Source organism: Ranitomeya imitator, chromosome 8 (genome assembly GCF_032444005.1).
Source record: "Ranitomeya imitator isolate aRanImi1 chromosome 8, aRanImi1.pri, whole genome shotgun sequence".
Lineage (NCBI taxonomy): Eukaryota > Metazoa > Chordata > Amphibia > Anura > Dendrobatidae > Ranitomeya > Ranitomeya imitator.
The window spans coordinates 168,827,220-168,851,523 of NC_091289.1; the positions used below are offsets into that span (position 1 = coordinate 168,827,220).

General features: G+C 46.1%; 1 protein-coding gene across 1 annotated transcript in view; it reads right to left on the reverse strand.

The window, feature by feature from the left end:
- PAPPA2 (pappalysin 2) overlaps positions 1-24,304 on the reverse strand; it is a 242,117-nt gene that overhangs the window by 52,947 nt on the left and 164,866 nt on the right. The window contains exons 17-18 of the mRNA XM_069737803.1: positions 15,614-15,827; positions 12,536-12,698 (exon numbers count right to left, since the gene is read on the reverse strand). Coding sequence (XP_069593904.1) covers positions 12,536-12,698; positions 15,614-15,827 — 377 coding nt within the window. The remainder of the gene's footprint in view (positions 1-12,535; positions 12,699-15,613; positions 15,828-24,304) is intronic.

The window sequence follows — 24,304 nt, forward strand, 5'->3', positions numbered from 1 at the left end:
ACACCAGCAGATGACATGGCTCCCCAAACCATCAATGATTGTGGAGACTTCACACTAGACCTCCAGCAGCTTGGACTCCACTTTTCCTCCAGACTCTGGGATCTTGATTTCCAAATGAAATGCTAAATTTACTTTCATCTGAAAAGAACACCTTGGATCGCTGAGCAACAGTCCAGTTCTTTTTCTCCTTGGCCCAGGTAAGACGCTTCTGGCGTTGTCTATTGGTCATGAGTGGTGTGACACAAGGAATGTGACACTTGTAGCCCATGTCCTGGATACGTCTGTGTGTGGCGGCTCTTGAAGTAATGACTCCAGCAGCAGTCCGCTCCTTGTGAATCTCCACCAAATTTTTGAATGACCTTTTCTTTACAATCCTTTCAAGGCTGCTGTTATCCCAGTTGCTTGTGCACCTTTTTCTACCACACTTTTTCCTTCCACTCAACTTTCCATTAATATGCTTGGATACAGCACTCTGTGAACAGCCGACTTCTTTAGCAATGACCTTTTGTGGCTTCGCCTCCTTGTAGAGTGTGTCAATGACCGCCTTCTGGACATCTGTCAAGTCAGCAGTCTTTCCCATGATTGTGGAGCTCCTGAAAAGACTAACGGACATTTTTAAATGCATAGGAAGCCTTTGTAGGTGTTTTTTGTTAATTATTCTAATTTACTGAGATAATGACTTTGGGGCTTTCCCCGGCTGTAAGCAATAATCATCAACATTAACAGAAATAAACATTTGAAGTAGATAGCTCTGTCTGTAATGACTCTATATAATATAGGAGTTTCCTTTTTTGCATTTAAGAAGTGAAATGAATTCACTTTTCGATGATATTCTAATTTTGTGAGAAGCACCCGTATATATATTTTTCATTGTTGTCTTACAAAAAAAAGAAAAGGAATAAAACGTAACCATTTAGAAATAGTTCATTTAAACACCATAAAGAAAAAAAAATGCAAAAATAACCCCTAAAATAACACTTCCTGTCTCCCACCTATATGTTTTTCATTGTTGTCTCGCAGGAAAAAAAAAAAAGAATAAAACTTAATCATTTAAAAATAGTTCATTTAAATATCATAGATATATAGATAAAGAAGATATAAGAACATTTATAATACCCCCAGTTATTCCTGGGACCCACCACGCCCTGTTGAGGTAACTACATATGTGATTAATGGTTATATTGCTCTCCCTTACGTTGGCTTTAACAAATAGACATTTGCTCTTGGGATATTTGGCGGAGAAACATTCATAGCACTACTGGAGGTTTTATTATCATACACTTTGGATATCTTCTTTAATTGTGGCCTCACTTTAATATATGAGCGACTGTGGTTCTGCTGGATACCCCTGTGCATGTTTCTGATAATGAAGACAGGACTCTCTCTCATGACTTCATGACTCAGATGCATAACGATTCCCTGTGTAAAATTGATTATTGGGAGTAAACAGTACTCATATTGTCAATGCAAAGCTTCTCTGTAGACACTATATGAATTACTTTGTCCCTATAATGATGGATAATACCGAATGTCTATATTATTATCTGTACAAATGATGTCCATACCAATTACCCATTTTAAACTATAAGCGGGTATATCCACCTAGTGTCAGTGGCTTTCTCAGGCTTACAAGTTTTTATTTTTTTTTTACACATTCATAAACTGTAACTTTTTAATAAGACTTTGACCTTGTGTAAAGTTTAGTTTTCTGGTGTATTTTTAAAAAATCAAATTTAATAATACAATCTGCATATAATAAATAGATATTTTTTAGACCTGAGATGGTGGTGTACTTACTTTGAAAATCCATGTCATCATGGAAATATAATCCTGATATCAAAATGAGTAAATCCAGCAGCTACAGACTGAGAGAGATCCTGAGTGTGAGTGCATTCAGTCATTGTCCGCCCTGCCTGACTGATAGCTGCAGCTTATACTGAGTAATGTGAGATCTCAGCAGCAGGACAGACTCTGATCAGATATCATTTGGTCTCGGAGGGCAGAAATTCTGCAGCAACATAACGAGGAGCTGTCAAGCGTGTTTGGTGGGTGTAGACTAAAGGTACCGTCACACATAACGATTTCTTTAACGATATCGTTGCTTTTTGTGACGTAGCAACGATCCCGCTAACGAAATCGTTATGTGTGACAGCGACCAACGATCAGGCCCCTGCTGGGAGATCGTTGGTCATGGTGAATGATCAGGACCTTTTTTTTGGTCGCTGATCACCCGCTGTCATCGCTGGATCGGCGTGTGTGACGCCGATCCAGCGATGTGTTCACTGGTAACCAGTTTAAATATCGGGTTACTGAGCGCAGGGCCGCGCTTAGTAACCCGATGTTTACCCTGGTTACCATTGTAAAAGTAAAAAAAAAAAAACAGTACATACTTACATTCCGGTGTCTGTCACGTCCCCCGCCGTCAGCTTCCTGCACTGACTGTGAGCGCCGGCCGTAAAGCAGAGCGGTGACGGTGCTCTGCTTTACGGCCGGCCGGCGCTGACACAGTCAGTGCGGGAAGCTGACGCCGGGAGACATGACAGACACCGGAATGTGAGTATGTACTGTTTTTTTTTACATTTACAATGGTAACCAGGGTAAACATCGGGTTACTAAGCGCGGCCCTGCGCTTAGTAACCCGATGTTTACCCTGGTTACCCGGGGACTTCGGCATCGTTGGTCGCTGGAGAGTTGTCTGTGTGACAGCTCCCCAGCGACCACACAACGACTTACCAACGATCACGGCCAGGTCGTATCGCTGGTCGTGATCGTTTGTAAATCTTTTAGTGTAACGGTACCTTTACTTAATACTTTCTGTGAGGGTTACAACGCCATTCTAACATGGATTTTCAAAGTAAGTACACTAGCTTCATCAATTTAAAAGATATTTAACATATTCTGTGCAGTTCGTATTGTGGAATCTGGTGACAGACCCACTTTAAAAGGCATGAAATTCATTTTGAATTTACAAGCTTCCAAAGAAATTAGCAAATATGTGAAACGAACCTAACAACGCACATCTCTTTAAAGGGGTTGTCCGGGACTTTAGGATCAATGTCTGTTCAGTGGTTCAGTGGGGGGTGTGACACCCGTTACCCTCGCTGCTCAGCACAGCTCCGTCGATGGAATAGTGGCCACGTCGGGTACTGCACACCCACCACCTATTGATTTGAATAGGGGGCAAATGAGTAGTGAGGAACAGATGATCGGCGGGGCTGCCAGGTGTCGCACCCGCACCGATCAGACATTGATGACCTATCCTAAGGATAGGCCATCAGTGTTAAAGCCCTGGACAACCCCTTTAACACCAAATCTACTTTGTGCTAAGAAAACGATTCATTTTGGTAATGTCAATATACGGACATATTGAACATATACTGATGTGAAGCAGAATGTAGTGCGATGCCTTTTGCTAAAACTGCCTTGTTTTACATACCTGCCAGCCAATACATGAAGGTCATTAGAAGGTTGACCACTACTTTAATGAAAGAATAAAGGAACTAAGATCTGTAGTCAAAGTGCTTTTTTGCAAGTTGCGGGAAAAAAAAAGAAAAAAGAAAAAAGAAGAAAGTCCATATGCTGAATCGTGCGCTAAACTTCCCTTTGTGAATGCGTACCTCTTGTAATCCAATTTAAAAGATTTAAATGACTGATCGTTCTAAAGCAGACAAGGGACACAAAGTTCAATTAAAAATCTCGTTCAGCACATTGTGAACTAAGCACTTCTAGCAAAGGTGTGAAAAACAAATTTATTCCAGCACTCTCATCACTGTCACAGATAATCAACTTAATTAGGTGTTAATTATGTTTCACTGTTAAAATGAAATGTGACTATATCTGCACACAATCAAAATTAGTTATATTACCCCAGCACCGAAATATCGCTCTTGCATTTTTGCCACTGCTATCTTTAAATTATGCTGTACAATGGAAGACTCGATCAAAGTATCCTCCAAAATAAGAAAAAAAAAAAAGTAATATACATTTTTGCTGGATGAGCAATTTGGGAAAATAACACGTTTTGTATTATTCTATTTTCCGCACCTGCAGAATTGCAAAACCCAGGGGCCATAGAACTCATCCCTATTTAACGTAAACTGCTCGAGAGAGCAAAGAATATTAAGTTAGCTGCGTGCTCGGGGTTATGGTGTCAGTGCATTATAGCTAAGCTGTTTTCTCAGCAAAAGGATAACATTGTAGATGAGCTGCACTACGCACCCCTGACACTGAACTTCAAGGTTAGGTAAGACCCTTGTAAATCCCATAAATCTTACAAGACACATACAGATAGAGTCGAGTTGAATTTAGCAACTCGTGAAACTGAGTCGCTTGTAAGTCGTGATAACTTACTGAGCCGAGAGTGGTGCCAAATGACCAATCATTACAAGGATTGAGATTCGCTCGACATATTGAAAAGGTAAATTTATTATGCAGAAGATATTGTCAAGACAAGACAGGCAGAAGACAAACCCCTTGACGATGAATCATCTAACAGATGTCCTCAGAAGAAAAGCAAGCTAGAAAGTCTCCAAATAGCAAGATGGGGGAAGATGGCACACTCACACCTGGCACACTTACAAATCAGTGACTCCTAAGCAGGGCCGGACTGGCCATCTGGCAATTCTGGCAAATGCCAGAAGGGCCAGTCTGGTCATGGGCAGCCTTGTCTGCTATGTTGTCAATCGGTGTTCTCAAGACATTGATCCTATTAAGAGTTTGGATGGATCACAAAGTCGCTGACTCTGTCACTTACCCCAACAGGCCACACGTATCATTAGAAATATTGGTCTTGTAGAAAATCTTCCTTTCCTCCATCCAGGGTAATATTAGTAATATATCCCCATCTGGTTCATGGGGACGGGGACAACATGGGCCTGTGTGATTTCAAATGCCAGGACTGAATTTCAGCTCCAGTCCGTACCTGCCTAAGTGTGCCAGTTGGTTGCCATATTTGCCAAGTGGCATCACTACTGCCTGGCAGCTACTCTTTTCAAATGAATTTGTGTCTGCGGATAAAGTTGGATGCTTGGGCAGCGCAGGTAGCAGTCGAGAGGCACAGTTTGCATTTTGGTCTAGATTTGGTGAAAGATACTGCTGCTTCTACAATTACTCAGCTTTTCTCCCATGTATATGCATGCTCAGTTTGGCTGATCATGCATGTGATGACAACAAAGGGAATAAGATGCTACCAAGCACCTATGCCGGTAACTTACAGAGTCTTCTCTGAGAACAAAAGGATCTGTTAGGGGTCGAGTTCCCGCCTCTGCACAGGGGGAATCTCGGGCCATCTCCGCTGCAGTCTCCCATTCCTCTCCTGCCGCAGTTGAGCCTGCTCAGCGGAGACGTCAGTCCAAGCGTCTTGCTCAGTCCCACTCTGTTCCTGTTTCTGCCATTGAAGTCAGTGCTGGGCAGCGGCAAGCAGACGCTTCTGCGACTAAGTCCTGCTTTTCTCATTCTGAGCATGCCCTGAGTAAGATCTCTCAGTGGAGATCGAGGGTCGCATGGTAGGAAGGTCCTATAGCTGCTAGAACTAACTCCTGCTTTTCACACACTGAGCATGCCCAGGGTAAGATCTCTCAGTGGAGATCTAGGGTCACATGCTCAGGTATGGCAGTCTCTCATTGGTCCTTCTAGGAAGGTCTTTTACTTGCTGCAGCTATATAAGGCTCGCATGGCCGCACGGCCATGCGCTAGTATCAATGCATGACATGAGTTTTGCACCAGTGTGGTCACGCTTGTGTGTATTCAGGGACCCAGCTGAAATAAGCCACTAGAATACCGGCACCTCCGGTGAGGAGATTGTGTGTTTGGTTACAGGGCCCCGGCTGAAATAAGCCACTAGAATACCAACTCCTCCGGTGAGGAGATTGTATGTTTGCCTCCTGGACTGCGTGACCACAAGCTGCTATCTGCTCAGCAGTTACTGTGTATTCCTGTGGAGCTTAACAGGACACAGTCCTTTCCTTATAGCGACTCTGTGAAGCAACAGAGTTCGCTTCTACCGCCATATTGTGCCGCTGTTTGCCAGCAGCAGGTTCTTTTCCTGCACGGTGGACCCCGGGCTGCGAACGCACGAAATAACATCTCTATATTTACTCGGTGCATTCCGCCAGCCCTAACAGTATACTAGCGCCAGGGTCTGGCTGGTAAATGGCGGACGATCAGCGTTTACAGCGGTACATCCAGCAGCTGGAGGGTAGGTTGGCGGCTCTCGAGCACACAACCTCAGATGTGGATGTTACCACAGTCGCTGTTCAGGCTGCAAGTGTAGCTGCAGCCAGTTTGTCCTCTGCCACCCCTGCTCCGACTTTATCCCGTCTCCCGCTTCCAGACAAGTTTGCTGGTGACAGTAAGCTATGTCGGGGATTCGTGAGTCAGTGCTCCATACATCTTGAGCTTCTGGCTGCACGTTTTCCTACGGAACGGGCGAAAGTGGGATTTATTTTATCCCTTTTGTCGGGCAGGGCGTTGGAGTGGGCAACGCCGCTATGGGAGCACAATGATCGTGTGGCGCAGAGTGCTCCTCTCTTCCTGGACGCTCTGAAACAGGTCTTTTTGGGACCTCGTGTCACCCACGATACCGCGCTCCAATTGTTGGCAACAACACAGGGTTTGTCCATGGTCAGCCAGTTCGCCGTGCAATTCCGGACTCTGGTCTCTGAGCTGGAATGGCCGGATAAAGTCCTTATTCCGGTGTTATGGAGAGGACTGGCAGACCATGTGAAGGATGCTTTGGCCACCAGGGAGATTCCTGCCACACTGGAGGAGCTTATTTCTATATCTACCCGCATCGACCTCCGTTTTAACGAGCGGAGGTTGGAGCGGGCCCAGTGTAGGCAGAGGTTTCGGCTGGCTCCCACCTTCGCCAGACCTCTGGAATCTTCCGTTCAGGCGTCCGACTCTCATGAGGCCATGGAGGTTTCTCGAGCGGGACCTAAGTCTCGGACCGCTCGAGTACCCATGGTTTGCAGAAATTGCCAACAAGAAGGACATTATGCCAATAAATGTCCACGGCGGTCGAGTAAACGATCGCGTCTAGTAACCCTTGGAGGAGGTTCACTAGACACAGCGGCATTTTCCTCCAAGCTGTCCTTCAAAGGGACAATCATATTAGGCACTTACTCTCTAACAGTCGAGCTTTGTGTGGATTCTGGAGCTGAGGGGAATTTCATCTCCTCAGCTTTTGCTCTGCGCCATGCAATACCTCTGGTGATGCTCGCCAAACCGGTGACTGTTAGGGTAGTGAATGGGTCGACACTTCCATCTCAGATCACACACCAGACTGTCCCTTTCACGTTAGCTATGTCCCCATCCCACCAGGAGATAATTTCCCTTCTTGTCCTTCCCGAGGGAATGGATGAGATTCTGCTGGGAATACCCTGGCTCCGTTTCAACTCCCCACATATTGAGTGGTCCTCTGGGAGGATATTAAGTTGGAGTGAATCCTGTAAGGGCAGATGTGTGAAAGAGTGCGTTCAGGTTTCCACCACTGAGATACCCGCAAATCTCTCTTCTCTTCCCAAATACTATTGGTCCTATGCAGACGTCTTCTCCAAAAAGGCTGCGGAGACCCTTCCGCCTCACCGCCCCTATGACTGTCCTATAGATCTCTTGCCTGGAGCAGAACCTCCTCGGGGACGTGTCTATCCCCTCTCTCTTCTGGAAACGGAGGCCATGTCCCAATACATCCAGAAGAATTTGGCAAGAGGGTTCATTAGGAAGTCAGTGTCACCAGCAGGGGCAGGGTTCTTCTTCGTGCAGAAGAAGAATGGAGAATTACGTCCTTGCATAGATTACAGGGGTCTTAACGCCATCACCGTTAAGAATAAGTACCCGCTGCCCCTGATTTCTGAGCTTTTTGATAGGCTAAGGGGAGCTAAGGTATTTACCAAATTAGATCTGCGGGGTGCTTATAACCTGATTCGCATCCGTGAGGGGGACGAATGGAAGACGACATTTAACACCAGAGATGGGCACTATGAGTATCTGGTGATGCCCTTCGGGCTCTGTAATGCCCCAGCCGTTTTCCAAGACTTTGTCAATGACATCTTCCGGGATATGCTTTCCACCTCGGTCGTAGTCTATCTGGATGATATTCTCATCTTTTCTCCAGATATTGACTCCCACCGGAAAGATGTTGGCAGAGTCTTCGACCTCTTACGGGCAAATTCTCTCTATGCAAAGTTGGAGAAGTGTATGTTTGAGCAGGAGTCTTTACCTTTCCTGGGCTATATCATCTCCGCCCAGGGATTGGCTATAGATCCTGCCAAACTACAGGCTGTGATGGACTGGCAAGAACCCCATTCACTTAAAGCGGTGCAGCGCTTTATGGGGTTCGTTAATTATTACCGCCAGTTCATTCCCCACTTCTCAACTTTGGTAGCTCCCTTGGTAGCCCTCACCAAGAAGGGAGCAAATCCAAAATTGTGGTCAGAAGAGGTCTCCAGGGCCTTTTCTTCTATTAAGTCCCGTTTTGCTAGCGCTCCCATCCTACATCGTCCCGATGTTGATAAGCCATTCATAATGGAGGTGGATGCCTCATCCGTTGGTGCAGGAGCAGTCCTCTTCCAAAAGGATGCTCAAGGTCGGAAGCATGCTTGCTTCTTCTACTCCAAGACCTTCACACCAGCGGAGAGGAATTATTTCATCGGGGACAGGGAGTTGCTAGCGATGAAGTTGGCTTTCTCGGAGTGGAGACATCTCTTGGAGGGGGCTCGCTTTCCTTTTCAAGTCTTCACGGACCACAAAAATTTGTTATATTTGCAAACACCCCAGCGGCTAAATTCTCGCCAGGCCAGATGGTCCTTGTTCTTCTCCCGGTTCCACTTCACCCTCCATTATCTCGCTGTGGAGAACATTCGTGCTGACGCCCTCTCTCGCTGACGCTGTTGTGTCATCTGAGGAGGAGGAAGGGGAGCCTCGGCTTATTGTCCCTTCTGAGAGCCTGAGAACCGTAGCTCCGGTTTCGCTAGAGTCTGTGCCTCCGGGCAAGACTTTTGTACCCATTAATTTGCGACCGGAGGTTCTCTCTTGGGCTCATTCGTCCAGGGTGGGTGGACACTTTGGGACAAAAAGGACATCTGAGCTACTGGCGAGGTCGTACTGGTGGCCACATATGGTTCGTGATGTCAGAGATTACATTCAGGCATGTGTCTCCTGTGCCAAAAATAAATCTCCTCGACAACGGCCAGCAGGGTTACTCTATCCCTTGCCGGTGGCAGACAGGCCCTGGGAGATGGTCGGGATGGACTTTGTGGTGGGTTTGCCCAAGTCTCGTGGCTGTACCATCATTTGGGTTGTCACCGATCATTTTTCTAATATGGTGCATTTGGTCCCGCTTCCACGGTTACCTTCTGCACGGGCCTTGGCAGCGTTGTTCATAAAACACATCTTCCGCCTACACGGTATGCCGGACAAAATTGTCAGTGACCGGGGTCCCCAGTTTGCGTCTCGGTTCTGGAGAGAGCTTTGTTGTCTTCTCAGCATTGAGTTAAATCTCTCTTCCGCATATCATCCCGAGACGAATGGGTTGGTAGAGAGGGCCAACCAGACCTTGGTCACATATCTGCGACATTTTGTCTCAGCCAGGCAGGATGACTGGGCATCCTTGCTATCTTGGGCAGAGTTTGCACTGAACAACGCCATGGCCAACTCCACTGGACAAACCCCATTTCTCCTTAACTATGGTCAGCATCCGCGGGTACCTGTGCCTATGCCCGTGTCTTCCGCCGACTCCAGGGTGGCAGACTGGGCTGTGGAGGCACGGGATATTTGGGACCGCACTCAGGATGCCATTCGGGCCTCCAAGGAGAGAATGAGGTCCTCTGCCGATGCACATCGGCGCCCCGCTCCGACCTTTGCTCCTGGCGACTTGGTGTGGCTCTCCGCCCATAACATCAGGCTGCGAGTGGAGTCCACTAAGTTTGCACCTCGCTACTTGGGTCCTTTTAAGGTCCTCGAACAGGTTAATCCTGTGGTCTATCGTTTAGCCCTTCCGCCACGCCTGGGTATCACCGACACCTTTCATGTGTCCCTCTTGAAACCCGTATACATGTCCCGGTTTTCCGAGTCATCTGCTGGGACATCGGGTTCGTCTACGGACGATTACGAGGTGAATGCTATTTTGGGGTGCAAGGTGGTACGTGGTAAAAAATTTTATTTGGTGGACTGGAAGGGTTATGGTCCTGAGGACAGGTCCTGGGAGCCTGCTGAGCACATTCAGGCTCCGCAGCTCATTGCTGCCTTTGAACGTAGCGAGGTCCAAGGAGGGGGGGGGCCCTAGGAGGGGGGGTAAAATTAGGGGTCGAGTTCCCGCCTCTGCACAGGGGGAATCTCGGGCCATCTCCGCTGCGGTCTCCCATTCCTCTCCTGCCGCAGTTGAGCCTGCTCAGCGGAGATGTCAGTCCAAGCGTCTTGCTCAGTCCCACTCTGTACAAAGAGTTACTGATGCCTTTCCTGCTTCTGCCATTGAAGTCAGTGCTGGGCAGCGGCGAGCAGATGCTTCTGCGACTAAGTCCTGCTTTTCTCATTCTGAGCATGCCCTGAGTAAGATCTCTCAGTGGAGATCGAGGGTCACATGGTAGGAAGGTCCTATAGCTGCTAGGACTAACTCCTGCTTTTCACACACTGAGCATGCCCAGGGTAAGATCTCTCAGTGGAGATCTAGGGTCACATGCTCAGGTATGGCAGTCTCCCATTGGTCCTTCTAGGAAGGTCTTTTACTTGCTGCAGCTATATAAGGCTCGCATGGCCGCACGGCCATGCGCTAGTATCAATGCATGACATGAGTTTTGCGCCAGTGTGGTCACGCTTGTGTGTATTCAGGGACCCGGCTGAAATAAGCCACTAGAATACCGGCACCTCCGGTGAGGAGATTGTGTGTTTGGTTACAGGGCCCCGGCTGAAATAAGCCACTAGAATACCAACTCCTCCGGTGAGGAGATTGTATGTTTGCCTCCTGGACTGCGTGACCACAAGCTGCTATCTGCTCAGCAGTTACTGTGTATTCCTGTGGAGTTTAACAGGACACAGTCCTTTCCTTATAGCGACTCTGTGAAGCAACAGAGTTCGCTTCTACTGCCATATTGTGCCGCTGTTTGCCAGCAGCAGGTTCTTTTCCTGCACGGTGGACCCCGGGCTGCGAACGCACCAAATAACATCTCTATATTTACTCGGTGCATTCCGCCAGCCCTAACAGGATCTCATGTTGAAATGCAATCCTTTTTCTTCCCTGACATCATCCGTTGGAGAATCGGGTGATCCCCTATACATTAGATGTTGCCTTGTTCTAACATTCTATCTATGTTGTTCTCAACATAGCAGTGCCACACTGCCGGACACAAAAAGAAGAAGGCCCTGGTACAAGAACAATATACAGCCCTCAACAGTCCAATAGCTCATCACAATGCCCAATTTCACCTGCTTTGGTGTTGAAACTAGGCCCCCTTACCTCTTGGGCCCAGGTTGCACCAATGATATGTCCACACCTGCAGTGCAATACGGGATAAGTGATATCATGTATTTATGTCCAATACAAGCAATTATGAAGAAGGTGTAGGAAATTACCCTTCTGGGGTATCATTAAGTGGTGGAGGTCCCTTGTAAATTCTATTTTGTCTAACTTATCTTGTAAAATCTGATTCAAATTTTAAAGGGGTTGTCCCAGACTTTAATATTGATGACCTATCCTTAGGACAGGTCATTAGTGTCTGATCGGTAGGGGTTCAACACCCAGCTTCCCCGTCGATCATCTGTTCCTGATGTTGGCAGCAACCGGAACTGCTCAGTTACGAAGCTGCACAGCTCCATTGGAGGAATAGTGGCCGCTGCCAGGTACTGCACATCCTCCACCTATACAAATCAATAGGGGGTGAATGTGCATTACCTAGTCACGGCCATTTATTCCACCGATGGAGCTGTGCTGTGCAGCTCCACAACCAATCAGTTTCGGTTGACGACGACACTGGGAACAGCTGATTGGCTGCGGTGCCAGGTGTCGCACCACTATCATTCAGACACTGATGACCTGTCCTAAGGATAGACCATCAATGTCAAAGTCCCGGACAACCCTTTTTCATGTCCAGTTTTCATCGACCTCCTAGAAAATCTTATACTTGTTTGCAAAAATTTTGCTTCACGAAAATAAATCTTTAAAACACAATTGTATAACCAGTCTTATGGCATAATATGTGTATTCTTGCTTGAACATAAATTTGCAATCGCTTTGTAGTGAGAGTACGTATCTGCCAATGTGCCAGCGAGATGCCATGTGGGTGCATCTATGTTCTGCTGAAATTAGTGGCATAGAGGCAGAGAATCATCAAGTGTTGTATTAGCATATGCGACTTGGAAATGATAGAAGCTTATTAAAATCAGCACCATGCTAAATGAATTATTAGTTATCATATGCAAATGATTAATTTAGCTGAAATGTTAATACACTACACAAGTACATTTGCATTACTGGCACACAAAGCATGAACACACGGTTTAGTCATACAGAAACTCAGAATTATAGTACAATAAAGTCTCATACTGTGTAAGTTCTGCAGTGCAATGTACACTTGCTGTCCACCTCCGCACCACGGGTACAGTTATACATTCCCCGAAGGAGAAGGGGCAATGGTTCACATGTGATAGGAATACACCGTCCAACTGCCCAGAGTCCTGTCTGCAGACAGTGAATTTTCAGGAACTTCCTGCAAAACAGGTTAAAAAAAGCAGTCATAAGTGCAGCTCCATTGCAATGCTCGCCATTTATGTGACATGCAGAACTAGTGCTAACTGCTGTTGATTCAAAAGCATCCAGCAACTAGAGGGGTTAATACAGTTACAGGAGATGGAGTACTTAGCAGAGCCCCAGGGGGATTGTGGGAAACCTGTTTACAGTTCTTGCAGCAACAAAAGGGATGAGTGGTGTGATCTCTCTCTCACAATAATTCCGGCAAGTGAACCATAGGGACACAGGATTCATTTACAGTGGAGCTGGGCTAACCCCCTGTACTGCTAGCGGAGAAAGTCTATCAGGAGCAGGAAGATAGTTGTTGGAAGAAATTGTGTCACCGAGATCATCTCCCTCATCAAACCCTTCTCCATTACACTGTGCTAGAAGGAAATGCTGTGTACACTGTGCTTTTGTAAAAAGTCTTGATCTGTGCTGAACTGTGCTATCAAAAGAGACTGTTAGTCAATGTGCCTCTAAGAACCAGCTGTGCTGTTTATAAAGCCTGTGCTTAAGAGATTTGAATTGTACTGGATGTGACATTAAACTACACTGTTCATGTTCATGAGGACTCTATCAATTGTATCTGTGTGAGCAAGTGGATCCATCTTCTGCCTGAGGAAGCTGCAGTGCATTGTCACTCTGAGTAGTGGCTCCCCCAGAGTTCCAAAGAATTCATGAGACCTGTGCTGCCCCTATCTGAACCTAGCGGTGTGCTCGTAACATTTATGCTCACCATAGACCTGATGTGTCAGTCATGACTCTATTATTCCCGCATTAGACCTGAAGTGTCAGGCAGTGACAAGATCCTACTCAGTGTACGTCAGAATGGCCAACCAAAGCATGCTCAGTAGACCAGGGACTAATCCAGCCCCTCAATCGGACATCACTGATGACTATTGATTAGCGAATATGCTCGGAAATTTAGTTTTTATTGCCGCAGCTGAATTATTTACATCTATTAGCCAGCTTGATTACATGTGTGGATTCCCTAGCAACCAGGCAACCCCCACATGTACTTATGCTGGCTAACTGATGTAAAATCATTCAGCTGCAGCGATGAAAACTAAATTTCCGAGCACTAAAAAATATTCGGAGGTCACCCGAGCATGCTCGGGAAATCTCGAGTAACGAGTATATTCGCTCATCACTACTGATGACACTTCGCATCAGGGTGGGGACAGAGGCTGCTACAGTGACAATAGTCTCTGTCCCCTGATGATGGGGATATACTGGAGATTCGCAAATGAAATGTCATCAAACAAGAAGTTGGTAAAAAAAAGAATCAGATAGAGTAGAGAGGGAACAATTTGGACTTTTCAATTAAAGTATATTAGAAAAGCAATTCGATTATTACATTAAACAAATATACATTTAGGATTAAATCAATGTTCGTTTCAGACCACCTCTTTAAGTAAAGGTACCGTCACACTAGACGATATCGCTAGCGATCCGTGACGTTGCAGCGTCCTCGCTAGCGATATCGTCCAGTGTGACAGGCAGCAGCGATCAGGCCCCTGCTGTGCTGTCGCTGGTCGGGGAAGAAAGTCCAGAACTTTATTTGGTCGCTGGACTCCCCGCAGACATCGCTGAATCGGCGTGTGTGACACCGATTCAGCGATGTCATCACTGGTAACCAGGGTAAACATCGGGTAACTAAGCGCAGGGCCGCGCTTAGTAACCCGATGTTTACCCTGGTTACCATCCTAAAAGTAAAAAAAAACAAACACTTCATACTTACCTACCGCTGTCTGTCCTCCAGCGCTGTGCTCTGCACTCCTCCTGTACTGGCTGTGAGCGTCGGTCAGCCGGAAAGCAGAGCGGTGACGTCACCGCTCTGCTTTCTGGCCGCTGTGCTCACAGCCAGTACAGGAGGAGTGCAGAGCACAGCGCTGGAGGACAGACAGCGGTAGGTAAGTATGAAGTGTTTGTTTTTTTTTACTTTTAGGATGGTAACCAGGGTAAACATCGGGTTACTAAGCGCGGCCCTGCGCTTAGTTACCCGATGTTTACCCTGGTTACCGGCATCGTTGGTCGCTGGAGAGCTGTCTGTGTGACAGCTCTCCAGCGACCAAACAGCGACGCTGCAGCGATCGGGATCGTTGTCGGTATCGCTGCAGCGTCGCTAAGTGTGACGGTACCTTAATTCATACAATACATGACTTGATGAGACACACTGCCTGAAACTTAGCAATAACTGTATATGCAGCCAAATATAAGTAGCACCAAAAGATATAAGTCTATGTATTATAATACAGTGACTAATGCAGAGGAAAGTGTGTGGAGCTGAGAAATATAGGCAAAGAAAGTTAGTTACCATAATGATCTCCCAGAGCTGCGGCATTATTCGCCAATCTATCCCCCCTTCAGAGCAATATGTGGCATGCAACCATGTCCCATGTGACGCAGCGCGGTATTATGCAAAACCATGCGTTGGGTTGTTGGATATTACATGTCTGAATTTAAAAAGTTTGGAGCATTTCTCTGTAGTGTTGCTACAGTTAGGATAACTATAATTTAAAAAAAAAATGTCGAGTCTGTATTTTTTACGTTTTAGGCTTTAGCTTTAAATAAAAAAAAATAATTTTGCCTTAATAAAAATACAGCTACAAATCACACATTTTGCATATATGTAAGCCTGAGAGGTGGGTGATATGATGAGTTATTTCCATCAGTCTTTATCACAAGTGGATAAAACTTCTGAGTTAGAAAAGTTCATCCTGTACTCGTTAATGAGTTCTCTGCCATGATTTCTAACAGTTGGTGGCACAGAATAGAAAGAAACGGTAACTGTTACTTTTATTAAGAGCGCAGATGTGATCATCGAAGGTGAGAAGCGTTTAGCATATTACAAAAATATAATTTCAGAATTGTTACAGTTTCATCACAAACCTCCGCTGTCGTCTCTCTGAAACTTCTGCTACGTGGTAGCCCAGTTTACATCGGTATCTGCACATTGACCCGACATCATGGTTTCCCAGATGGCAGCGAGGCGTGAGTAGTCTGGCATTAGATATGGCTGGTGGAGCATCACATTCAATCTTGCAGTAGCCTTCAGGAAGAGACCAGTGACCATCCCACATGCACATTACCCACTGACTCATGCCTACAAACCAAAGAAATACAAATAACTCTTTGTGCAGTCAATAGTTATACGTAGGGTTGAGCGAAACGGGTCGAACATTTTCAAAAGTCGCCGACTTTTGGCTAAGTCGGGGTTTCATGAAACCCGATCCGACCCCTGTGCGGGGTCGGCCATGCGGTACGCGACTTTCGCGCCAAAGTCACGTTTCAATGACGCGAAAAGCGCCATTTCTCAGCCAATGAAGGTAAACGCAGAGTGTGGGCAGCGTGATGACATAGGTCCTGGTCCCCACCATCTTAGAGAAGGGCATTGCAGTGATTGGCTTGCTGTCTGCGACGTCACAGGGGCTATAAAGAGGCGTTCCCGCCGACCGCCATCTTACTGCTGCTGATCTGAGCTTAGGGAGAAGTTGCTGCCGCTTTGTCAGAAGCAGGGATAGCGTTAGGCAGGGTCCATTAACCACCAAACCGCTTGTGCTGCAGCGATTTGCACTGTCCAACACCACCCTCGGTGTGCAGGGACAGTGGAAGTTTTTTTTTTTTTTTTTCCCCTCAGCGCTGTAGCTCATTGGGCTGCCCTAGAAGGCTCCCTGATAGCTGCATTGCTGTGTGTACGCCGCTGTGCAAACCAACTGCTTTTTTCAAAGCACAAATCCTCTTGTTCCTTCCTTTCTGCACAGCTATCTTTTTTGTTTGTCCACACTTTTTATTTCATTTGTGCATCAGTCCACTCCTTATTGCTGCCTGCCATACCTGGCTGAGATTACTGCAGGCAGGGAGATAGTAGCTGCCTGCCATACCTGGCTGAGATTACTGCAGGCAGGGAGATAGTAATTGTAGGACATTCCCTGTTTTTTTTTTTTTTTTTTTTTTTGGTGGGAGATTAAGATTGGCAATTTGGCATTTCTGCTAGAGTGCCATCCCTGTGTGTGCCATCTCTCTCACATAGTGGGCCATAGAAAGCCTTTTCATTTTTCTGTATTTTTTTTTGTGGGGTGTATAAATTCTCCCTGATAAAAATACAGTGGGAGATTAATATTGGCCTTTGGGCTTGTGTGCCAGTCCTGAGTGTGCCATCTCTCTCACAAATAGTGGGCCATAGAAAGCCTATTTTATTTTTTTTTGGGTTTTATAAATTCTCCCTGAAAAAAAGGGAGATTAATATTGGCCTCTGGGCTTGTGTGCCAGTTGTGAGCGTGCCATCTGTGCCAGCCCTGAGCGTGCCATCTCTCTCACAAATAGTGGGCCATAGAAAGCCTATTTAATTTTTTTTTTGGTTTTATAAATTCTCCCTGAAAAAAAGGGAGATTAATATTGGCCTCTGGGCTTGTGTGCCAGTTGTGAGCGTGCCATCTGTGCCAGTCCTGAGCGTGCCATCTCTCTCACAAATAGTGGGCCATAGAAAGCCTATTTAAATATTTTTTTGGTTTTATAAATTCTCCCAGAAAAAAAGGGAGATTAATATTGGCCTCTGGGCTTCTGTGCCAGTCCTGAGCGTGCCATCTGTGCCAGTCCTGAGCGTCCCATCTCTCTCACAAATAGTGGGCCATAGAAAGCCTATTTTTTTTTTTTTTTGGGTTTTAGAAATTCTCCCTGAAAAAAAAAGGGAGATTAATATTGCCCTTTGGGCTTGTGTGCCAGTACTAAGCGTGCCATCTCTCTCTCTCTCTCAGTCAGTGGGCCATAGAACGCCTATTTTTGGTTTTATTTGTTTTCTAAATTCTCCCTGAAAAAATCATTTTATTTTATTTGGTTTCTAAATTCTTCCTGATAAAATCATATTTTTTTTATTATTTTTTTTTCTAAAGTCTCCCTGAAAAAAACAAAACAAAAAAAAAAACAAACAAAAAAAACAGTGGGGGATTAATATTGGCCTTTCTGCTTGTGTGCCAGTCTTGACTCCTGTGTGCGTCATCTCTCAGTCAGTGGGCCATAGAACGCCTATTTTTGGTTTTATTTGTTTTATAAATTCTCCCTGAAAAAATCATTTTATTTTATTTGGTTTCTAAATTCTTCCTGATAAAATCATATTTTTTTTATTATTTTTTTTTCTAAAGTCTCCCTGAAAAAAAAAAAAAAAAAAAACAGTGGGAGATTAATATTGGCCTTTCTGCTTGTGTGCCAGTCTTGACTCCTGTGTGCGTCATCTCTCAGTCAGTGGGCCATAGAACGCCTATTTTTGGTTTTATTTGTTTTATAAATTCTCCCTGAAAAAATCATTTTATTTTATTTGGTTTCTAAATTCTTCCTGATAAAATCATATTTTTTTTATTATTTTTTTTTCTAAAGTCTCCCTGAAAAAAAAAAAAAAAAAAAAAAAAAAAAAACAGTGGGAGATTAATATTGGCCTTTCTGCTTGTGTGCCAGTCTTGACTCCTGGGTGTGCCATCTCTCTCTCTCTCTCTCTCTCTCTCTCCAATTGTGGTCCATAGAAAGCCTATATTTTTTTTCCTTGATTTGGGTTCCAAAATCTACCAGAGAAAATAACTACATCAATCATTGGTAGAAAAATATTGGCCTCTGGGCTTGTGTGCCACTCCTGACTCCTGTGTGCGTCATCTCTCAGTCAGTGGGCCATAGAACGCCTATTTTTGTTTTTATTTGTTTTATAAATTCTCCCTGAAAAAATCATTTTATTTTATTTGGTTTCTAAATTCTTCCTGATAAAATCATATTTTTTTTATTTTTTTTTTTTCTAAAGTCTCCCTGAAAAAAAAAAAAAAAAAACAAACAAAAAAAACAGTGGGAGATTAATATTGGCCTTTCTGCTTGTGTGCCAGTCTTGACTCCTGGGTGTGCCATCTCTCTCTCTCTCTCTCTCTCTCCAATTGTGGTCCATAGAAAGCCTATATTTTTTTTCCTTGATTTGGGTTCCAAAATCTACCTGAGAAAATAACTACATCAATCATTGGTAGAAAAATATTGGCCTCTGGGCTTGTGTGCCACTCCTGACTCCTGTGTGCGTCATCTCTCAGTCAGTGGGCCATAGAACGCCTATTTTTGTTTTTATTTGTTTTATAAATTCTCCCTGAAAAAATAATTTTATTTTATTTGGTTTCTAAATTCTTCCTGATAAAATCATTTTTTTATTATTATTTTTTTTTCTAAAGTCTCCCTGAAAAAAAAAAAAAAAAAAAAAAAAAAACAAACCCAAAAAAAAATGGGAGATTAATATTGGCCTTTCTGCTTGTGTGCCAGTCTTGACTCCTGGGTGTGCCATCTCTCTCGCTCTCTCTCTCTCTCTCTCTCTCTCTCTCTCAATCCAATTGTGGTCCATAGAAAGCCTATATTTTTTTTCCTTGATTTGGGTTCCAAAATCTACCAGAGAAAATAACTCCATCAATCATTGGTAGAAAAATATTGGCCTCTGGGCTTGTGTGCCACTCCTGATTCCTGTGTGCGTCATCTCTCACTCAGTGGCCCATAGAAAGCATATAGTTTGTTACATTTGTTTTCTAAATTCTCCCTGCAAAAATCTATTTTTTTTTTTTGGGGGGGTTTCTAAAGTGTTCCTGAAAAAAATAAAAATAAAAAAAAAATAATAGTGTGACATTAATATTAACATTTGTGCTTCAGTGACAGTCCTGCGTGTGGGGCATCTCTCTAATTTGCAGCCACCATAAACAGAGTGTGTAACATTGGGCCTGATTTTCGCTGTGGTCTCACCAACCTGTAAAGGGGTAGCTAAATCATACTGAAGTTATAGCTCACCGTGTAAGTTGTGTGACTGCAACAAATAACGTTAGTTTGGTTACGTTTTTAAAACAATGAGGAAGTCTAGTGGAAGAGGTCGTGGCCGGGGGCGTTCATTGTCAGCTGGTAATGAGGGTAGTGGTAGTGGTGGAGCATCAGGTGGTCGTGGTGAAAAAAATATTGCACCTAAGTCTGGAGCTGTGGAGCCAGGTTCGTCGTCCGGCTACACAAGGCCTCGAACGCTCCCTTTTCTGGGATTAGGAAAACCGCTTTTAAAGCCGGAGCAGCAAGAGCAAGTTTTGGCTTATCTTGCTGACTCAGCCTCTAGCTCTTTTGCCTCCTCTCGTGAAACTGGTAAAAGTAAAAGCAGCGCGTCGTTAGTGGATGTTCACGGTCAGGGACAAGTCACTTCCTTGTCCTCTTCAGCAAAAACAACAACAGAGAAGAATGCAGCAGGCGACACAACGGGTTACTCCATGGAGCTCTTTACACATACCGTCCCTGGCTTAGAAAGTGAAGCAGTTAACAGTCCATGCCCATTACAAGTTGAATCTGACATGGAGTGCACTGACGCACAGCCACAGCCAGACTACTATGCTGGTCCTTTGACTCAGACCACAACATTGCCCTCGCAGGGTGCTGATCAAGAATCAGACCCTGATGAGACTATGTTGCCCCATCACGAACGCTATACCACCGAACGACACGGTGACACAGACGAAGTTGCGCAGGAGGTACAAGAAGAGTTATTAGGGGAACAGGGTGCAGGCGGCAGCAGTTCTGAAGCAGAGGAGGAGGAGGGGCCGCAGCAGGCATCAACATCGCCACAGGTTCCATCTGCCGGGCCCGTATCTTGCCCAAAACGCGTGGCAAAGCCAAAACCTGGTGGAGGACAGCGTGGCCATCCGGTTAAAGCTCAGTCTGCAATGCCTGAAAAGGTATCCGATGCTAGAAAGAGTGCAGTCTGGCATTTTTTTAAACAACATCCAATTGATCAGCGCAAAGTCATCTGTCAAAAATGTTCTACTTCCTTAAGCAGAGGTCAGAATCTGAAAAGTCTCAATACTAGTTGCATGCATAGACATTTAACCACCATGCATTTGAAAGCTTGGACTAACTACCAAACGTCCCTTAAGGTTGTTGCACCCTCGGCCAATGAAGCTAGTCATCAACGCAACATCCCTTCCGGCAGTGTAGGACCACCATTTAGCGCACCACCTGCTGTATCTGTGCAGGTATCTTTGCCAGGCCAAAGCAGTCAGGGTCAGGGAATCACCAGTTTCGTAGTAGGAAACACTGCATCTAGGGCACCGGCGGCAACAATACCATCTCCCACCGTCTCTCAGTCTGCCATGTCCACCGGCACCCCCGCTAGTTCCACGATCTCCAGCTCTCCAGTCCAGCTCACCCTACATGAGACTATGGTTAGAAAAAGGAAATACTTAGCCTCGCATCCGCGTACACAGGGTTTGAACGCCCACATAGCTAGACTAATCTCGTTAGAGATGATGCCCTACCGGTTAGTTGAAAGCGAAGCTTTCAAAGACCTGATGGACTACGCTGTACCACGCTACGAGCTACCCAGTCGACACTTTTTTTCCAGAAAAGCCATCCCAGCCCTCCACCAGCATGTTAAAGAGCGCATCGTCCATGCACTCAGGCAATCTGTGAGCACAAAGGTGCACCTGACAACAGATGCATGGACCAGTAGGCATGGCCAGGGACGTTACGTGTCCATCATGGCACACTGGGTAAATGTGGTGGATTCAGGGTCCACAGGGGACAGCAAGTTTGGGACAGTTCTGCCTAGCCCACGGTCTAGTAAACAGTTGTCTGTAGCCGTTCGCACCCCCTCCTCCTCCTCCTCCTCCTCGTCCTCCTGCAGAAGCAAGAGCTCGTCCACAGACCGCAGTCGCACAAACACTCCATCCGCACCTGCCACTGTTGCACACCAGGTCTCCCATTATGGGGCAGCTACTGGCAAACGTCAGCAGGCTGTATTGGCTATGAAGTGTTTGGGCGACAATAGACACACCGCGGAAGTTCTGTCCGAGTTCTTGCAGCAAGAAACGCAGTCGTGGCTGGGCACTGTAGATCTTGAGGCAGGCAAGGTAGTGAGTGATAACGGAAGGAATTTCATGGCTGCCATCTCCCTTTTCCAACTGAAACACATTCCTTGCCTGGCTCACACCTTAAACCTGGTGGTGCAGTGCTTCCTGAAAAGTTATCCGGGGTTATCCGACCTGCTCCTCAAAGTGCGTGGACTTTGCGCACATATCCGCCGTTCGCCTGTACACTCCAGCCGTATGCAGACCTATCAGCGTTCTTTGAACCTTCCCCAGCATCGCCTAATCATAGACGTTGCAACAAGGTGGAACTCAACACTGCACATGCTTCAGAGACTGTGCGAACAGAGGCGGGCTGTTATGTTTTTGTGGGAGGATACACATACACGGGCAGGCAGTAGGATGGCAGACATGGAGTTGTCAGGTGTGCAGTGGTCGAAGATTCAAGACATGTGTCAAGTCCTTCAGTGTTTTGAGGAATGCACACGGCTGGTTAGTGCAGACAACGCCATAATAAGCATGAGCATCCCCCTAATGCGTCTGCTGATGCAAAGTTTGACGCACATAAAGGATCAGGCGTCTGCACCAGAGGAAGAGGAAAGCCTTGATGACAGTCAGCGATTGTCTGGTCAGGGCAGTGTACATGACGAGGTACCGGGCGAAGAGGAGGTGGAGGATGAGGAGGATGATGGGGATGAGTATATTTTTAATGAGGAAGCTTTCCCGGGGACACGGGAAATTGGTGGCGTGGCAAGGCCGGGTTCTGGTTTTTTGAGGGACACAAGTGACGTAGATTTGCCTGCAACTGCCCCTCAACCAAGCACAACCGCAGATTTGACAACGGGAACTTTGGCCCACATGGCGGATTATGCCTTGCGTATCCTCAAAAGGGACACACGCATTACAAAAATGATGAACGATGACGATTACTGGTTGGCCTGCCTCCTTGATCCTCGCTATAAAGGCAAATTGCAAAATATTATGCCACATGAGAACTTGGAACTAATATTAGCAACAAAACAATCAACTCTTGTTGACCGTTTGCTTCTGGCATTCCCTGCACACAGCGCCCGTGATCGTTCTCACACGAGCTCCAGGGGCCAGCAGACCAGAGGTGTTAGAGGGGCAGAAATCAGAAGTGGCGTTGGCCAGAGGGGTTTTCTGACCAGGTTGTGGAGTGATTTTTCTATGACCGCAGACAGGACAGGTACTGCAGCATCAATTCAAAGTGACAGGAGACAACATTTGTCCAGTATGGTTACAAACTATTTTTCATCCCTTATCGACGTTCTCCCTCAACCGTCATTCCCATTTGATTACTGGGCATCCAAATTAGACACCTGGCCAGAATTGGCAGAATATGCATTGCAGGAGCTTGCTTGCCCGGCAGCTAGTGTCCTATCAGAAAGAGTATTCAGTGCTGCAGGTTCAATACTAACAGAAAAAAGGACTCGTCTGGCTACCCAAAATGTAGATGATCTAACCTTCATTAAAATGAACCACAACTGGATTTCAAAATCTTTTGCCCCACCCTGCCCGGCTGACACCTAGCTTTCCTATGAAAAGGTCTTGCCTGTGGACTATTCTGAATGACTTTTCCAATCTCGTAATTTTCTTCACCTGATTGTCCAGCATACGACATGTTTCCACCTCACGAAATGGCCAAACTCCCCACACGGGGCCGTGCTATCGCCACTTTGCGCTTGGACCCTTGAGAGTGCTGTTTGTCTGAAGAGGTGGGTGTGGCCGCTTTTGGTCGACGGCACTGCCACTGGGTCCCTCATAGTACAATAAAGTGTCTCTGGCGGTGGTGGTGCGCACCCAACGTCAGACACACCGTTGTAATATGAGGGGCCCTGTGCCTGTACCGCCGGCCACAAGACAGTCCCCCCCCCCAGCTCAAACAGTGCTCTACCACTAGCAAAATTATCTCTCACAGCTTCACCAATGTGTAGTCTAGGCGCTGACATCCTTCAATGCCTGGCACTGACAATACCATTGTTTTGACATTTTTATTATGTTAGGCCTTCGAAGCCTGTCTGCGGTCCCTTCTTTCTACAACTACTACACTGACCAGGCCACTGCTGGCCGTGTTACCCTGGAACCAATTTAAAAGTGCCTACAGTCAGCCCAATTTTGTTATGTTAGGCCTTCGAAGACTGTCTGCCGTCACTCCTTCCACTAGACTTCCACTGACCATACACTGCTGCCCATGTACCCCTGGAACCAATTTAAAAGTGCCTACAGCCAGCCCAATTTTGTTATGTTAGGCCTTCGAAGCCTGTCTGCGGTCACTCCTTCCACTAGACTTCCACTGACCAGACCACTGCGGCCCGTGTACCCCTGCAACCAATTTAAAAGTGCCTACAGCCAGCCCAAGTTTGTTATGTTAGGCCTTCGAAGCCTGTCTGCGGTCACTCCTTCCACTAGACTTCCACTGACCAGACCACTGCTGCCCGTGTACCCCTGGAACCAATTTAAAAGTGCCTACAGCCAGCCCAAGTTTGTTATGTTAGGCCTTCGAAGCCTGTCTGCGGTCACTCCTTCCACTAGACTTCCACAGACCAGACCACTGCTGCCCGTGTACCCCTGGAACCAATTTAAAAGTGCCTACAGCCAGCCCAAGTTTGTTATGTTAGGCCTTGGAAGCCTGTCTGCGGTCACTCCTTCCACTAGACTTCCACTGACCAGACCACTGCTGCCCGTGTACCCCTGGAACCAATTTAAAAGTGCCTACAGC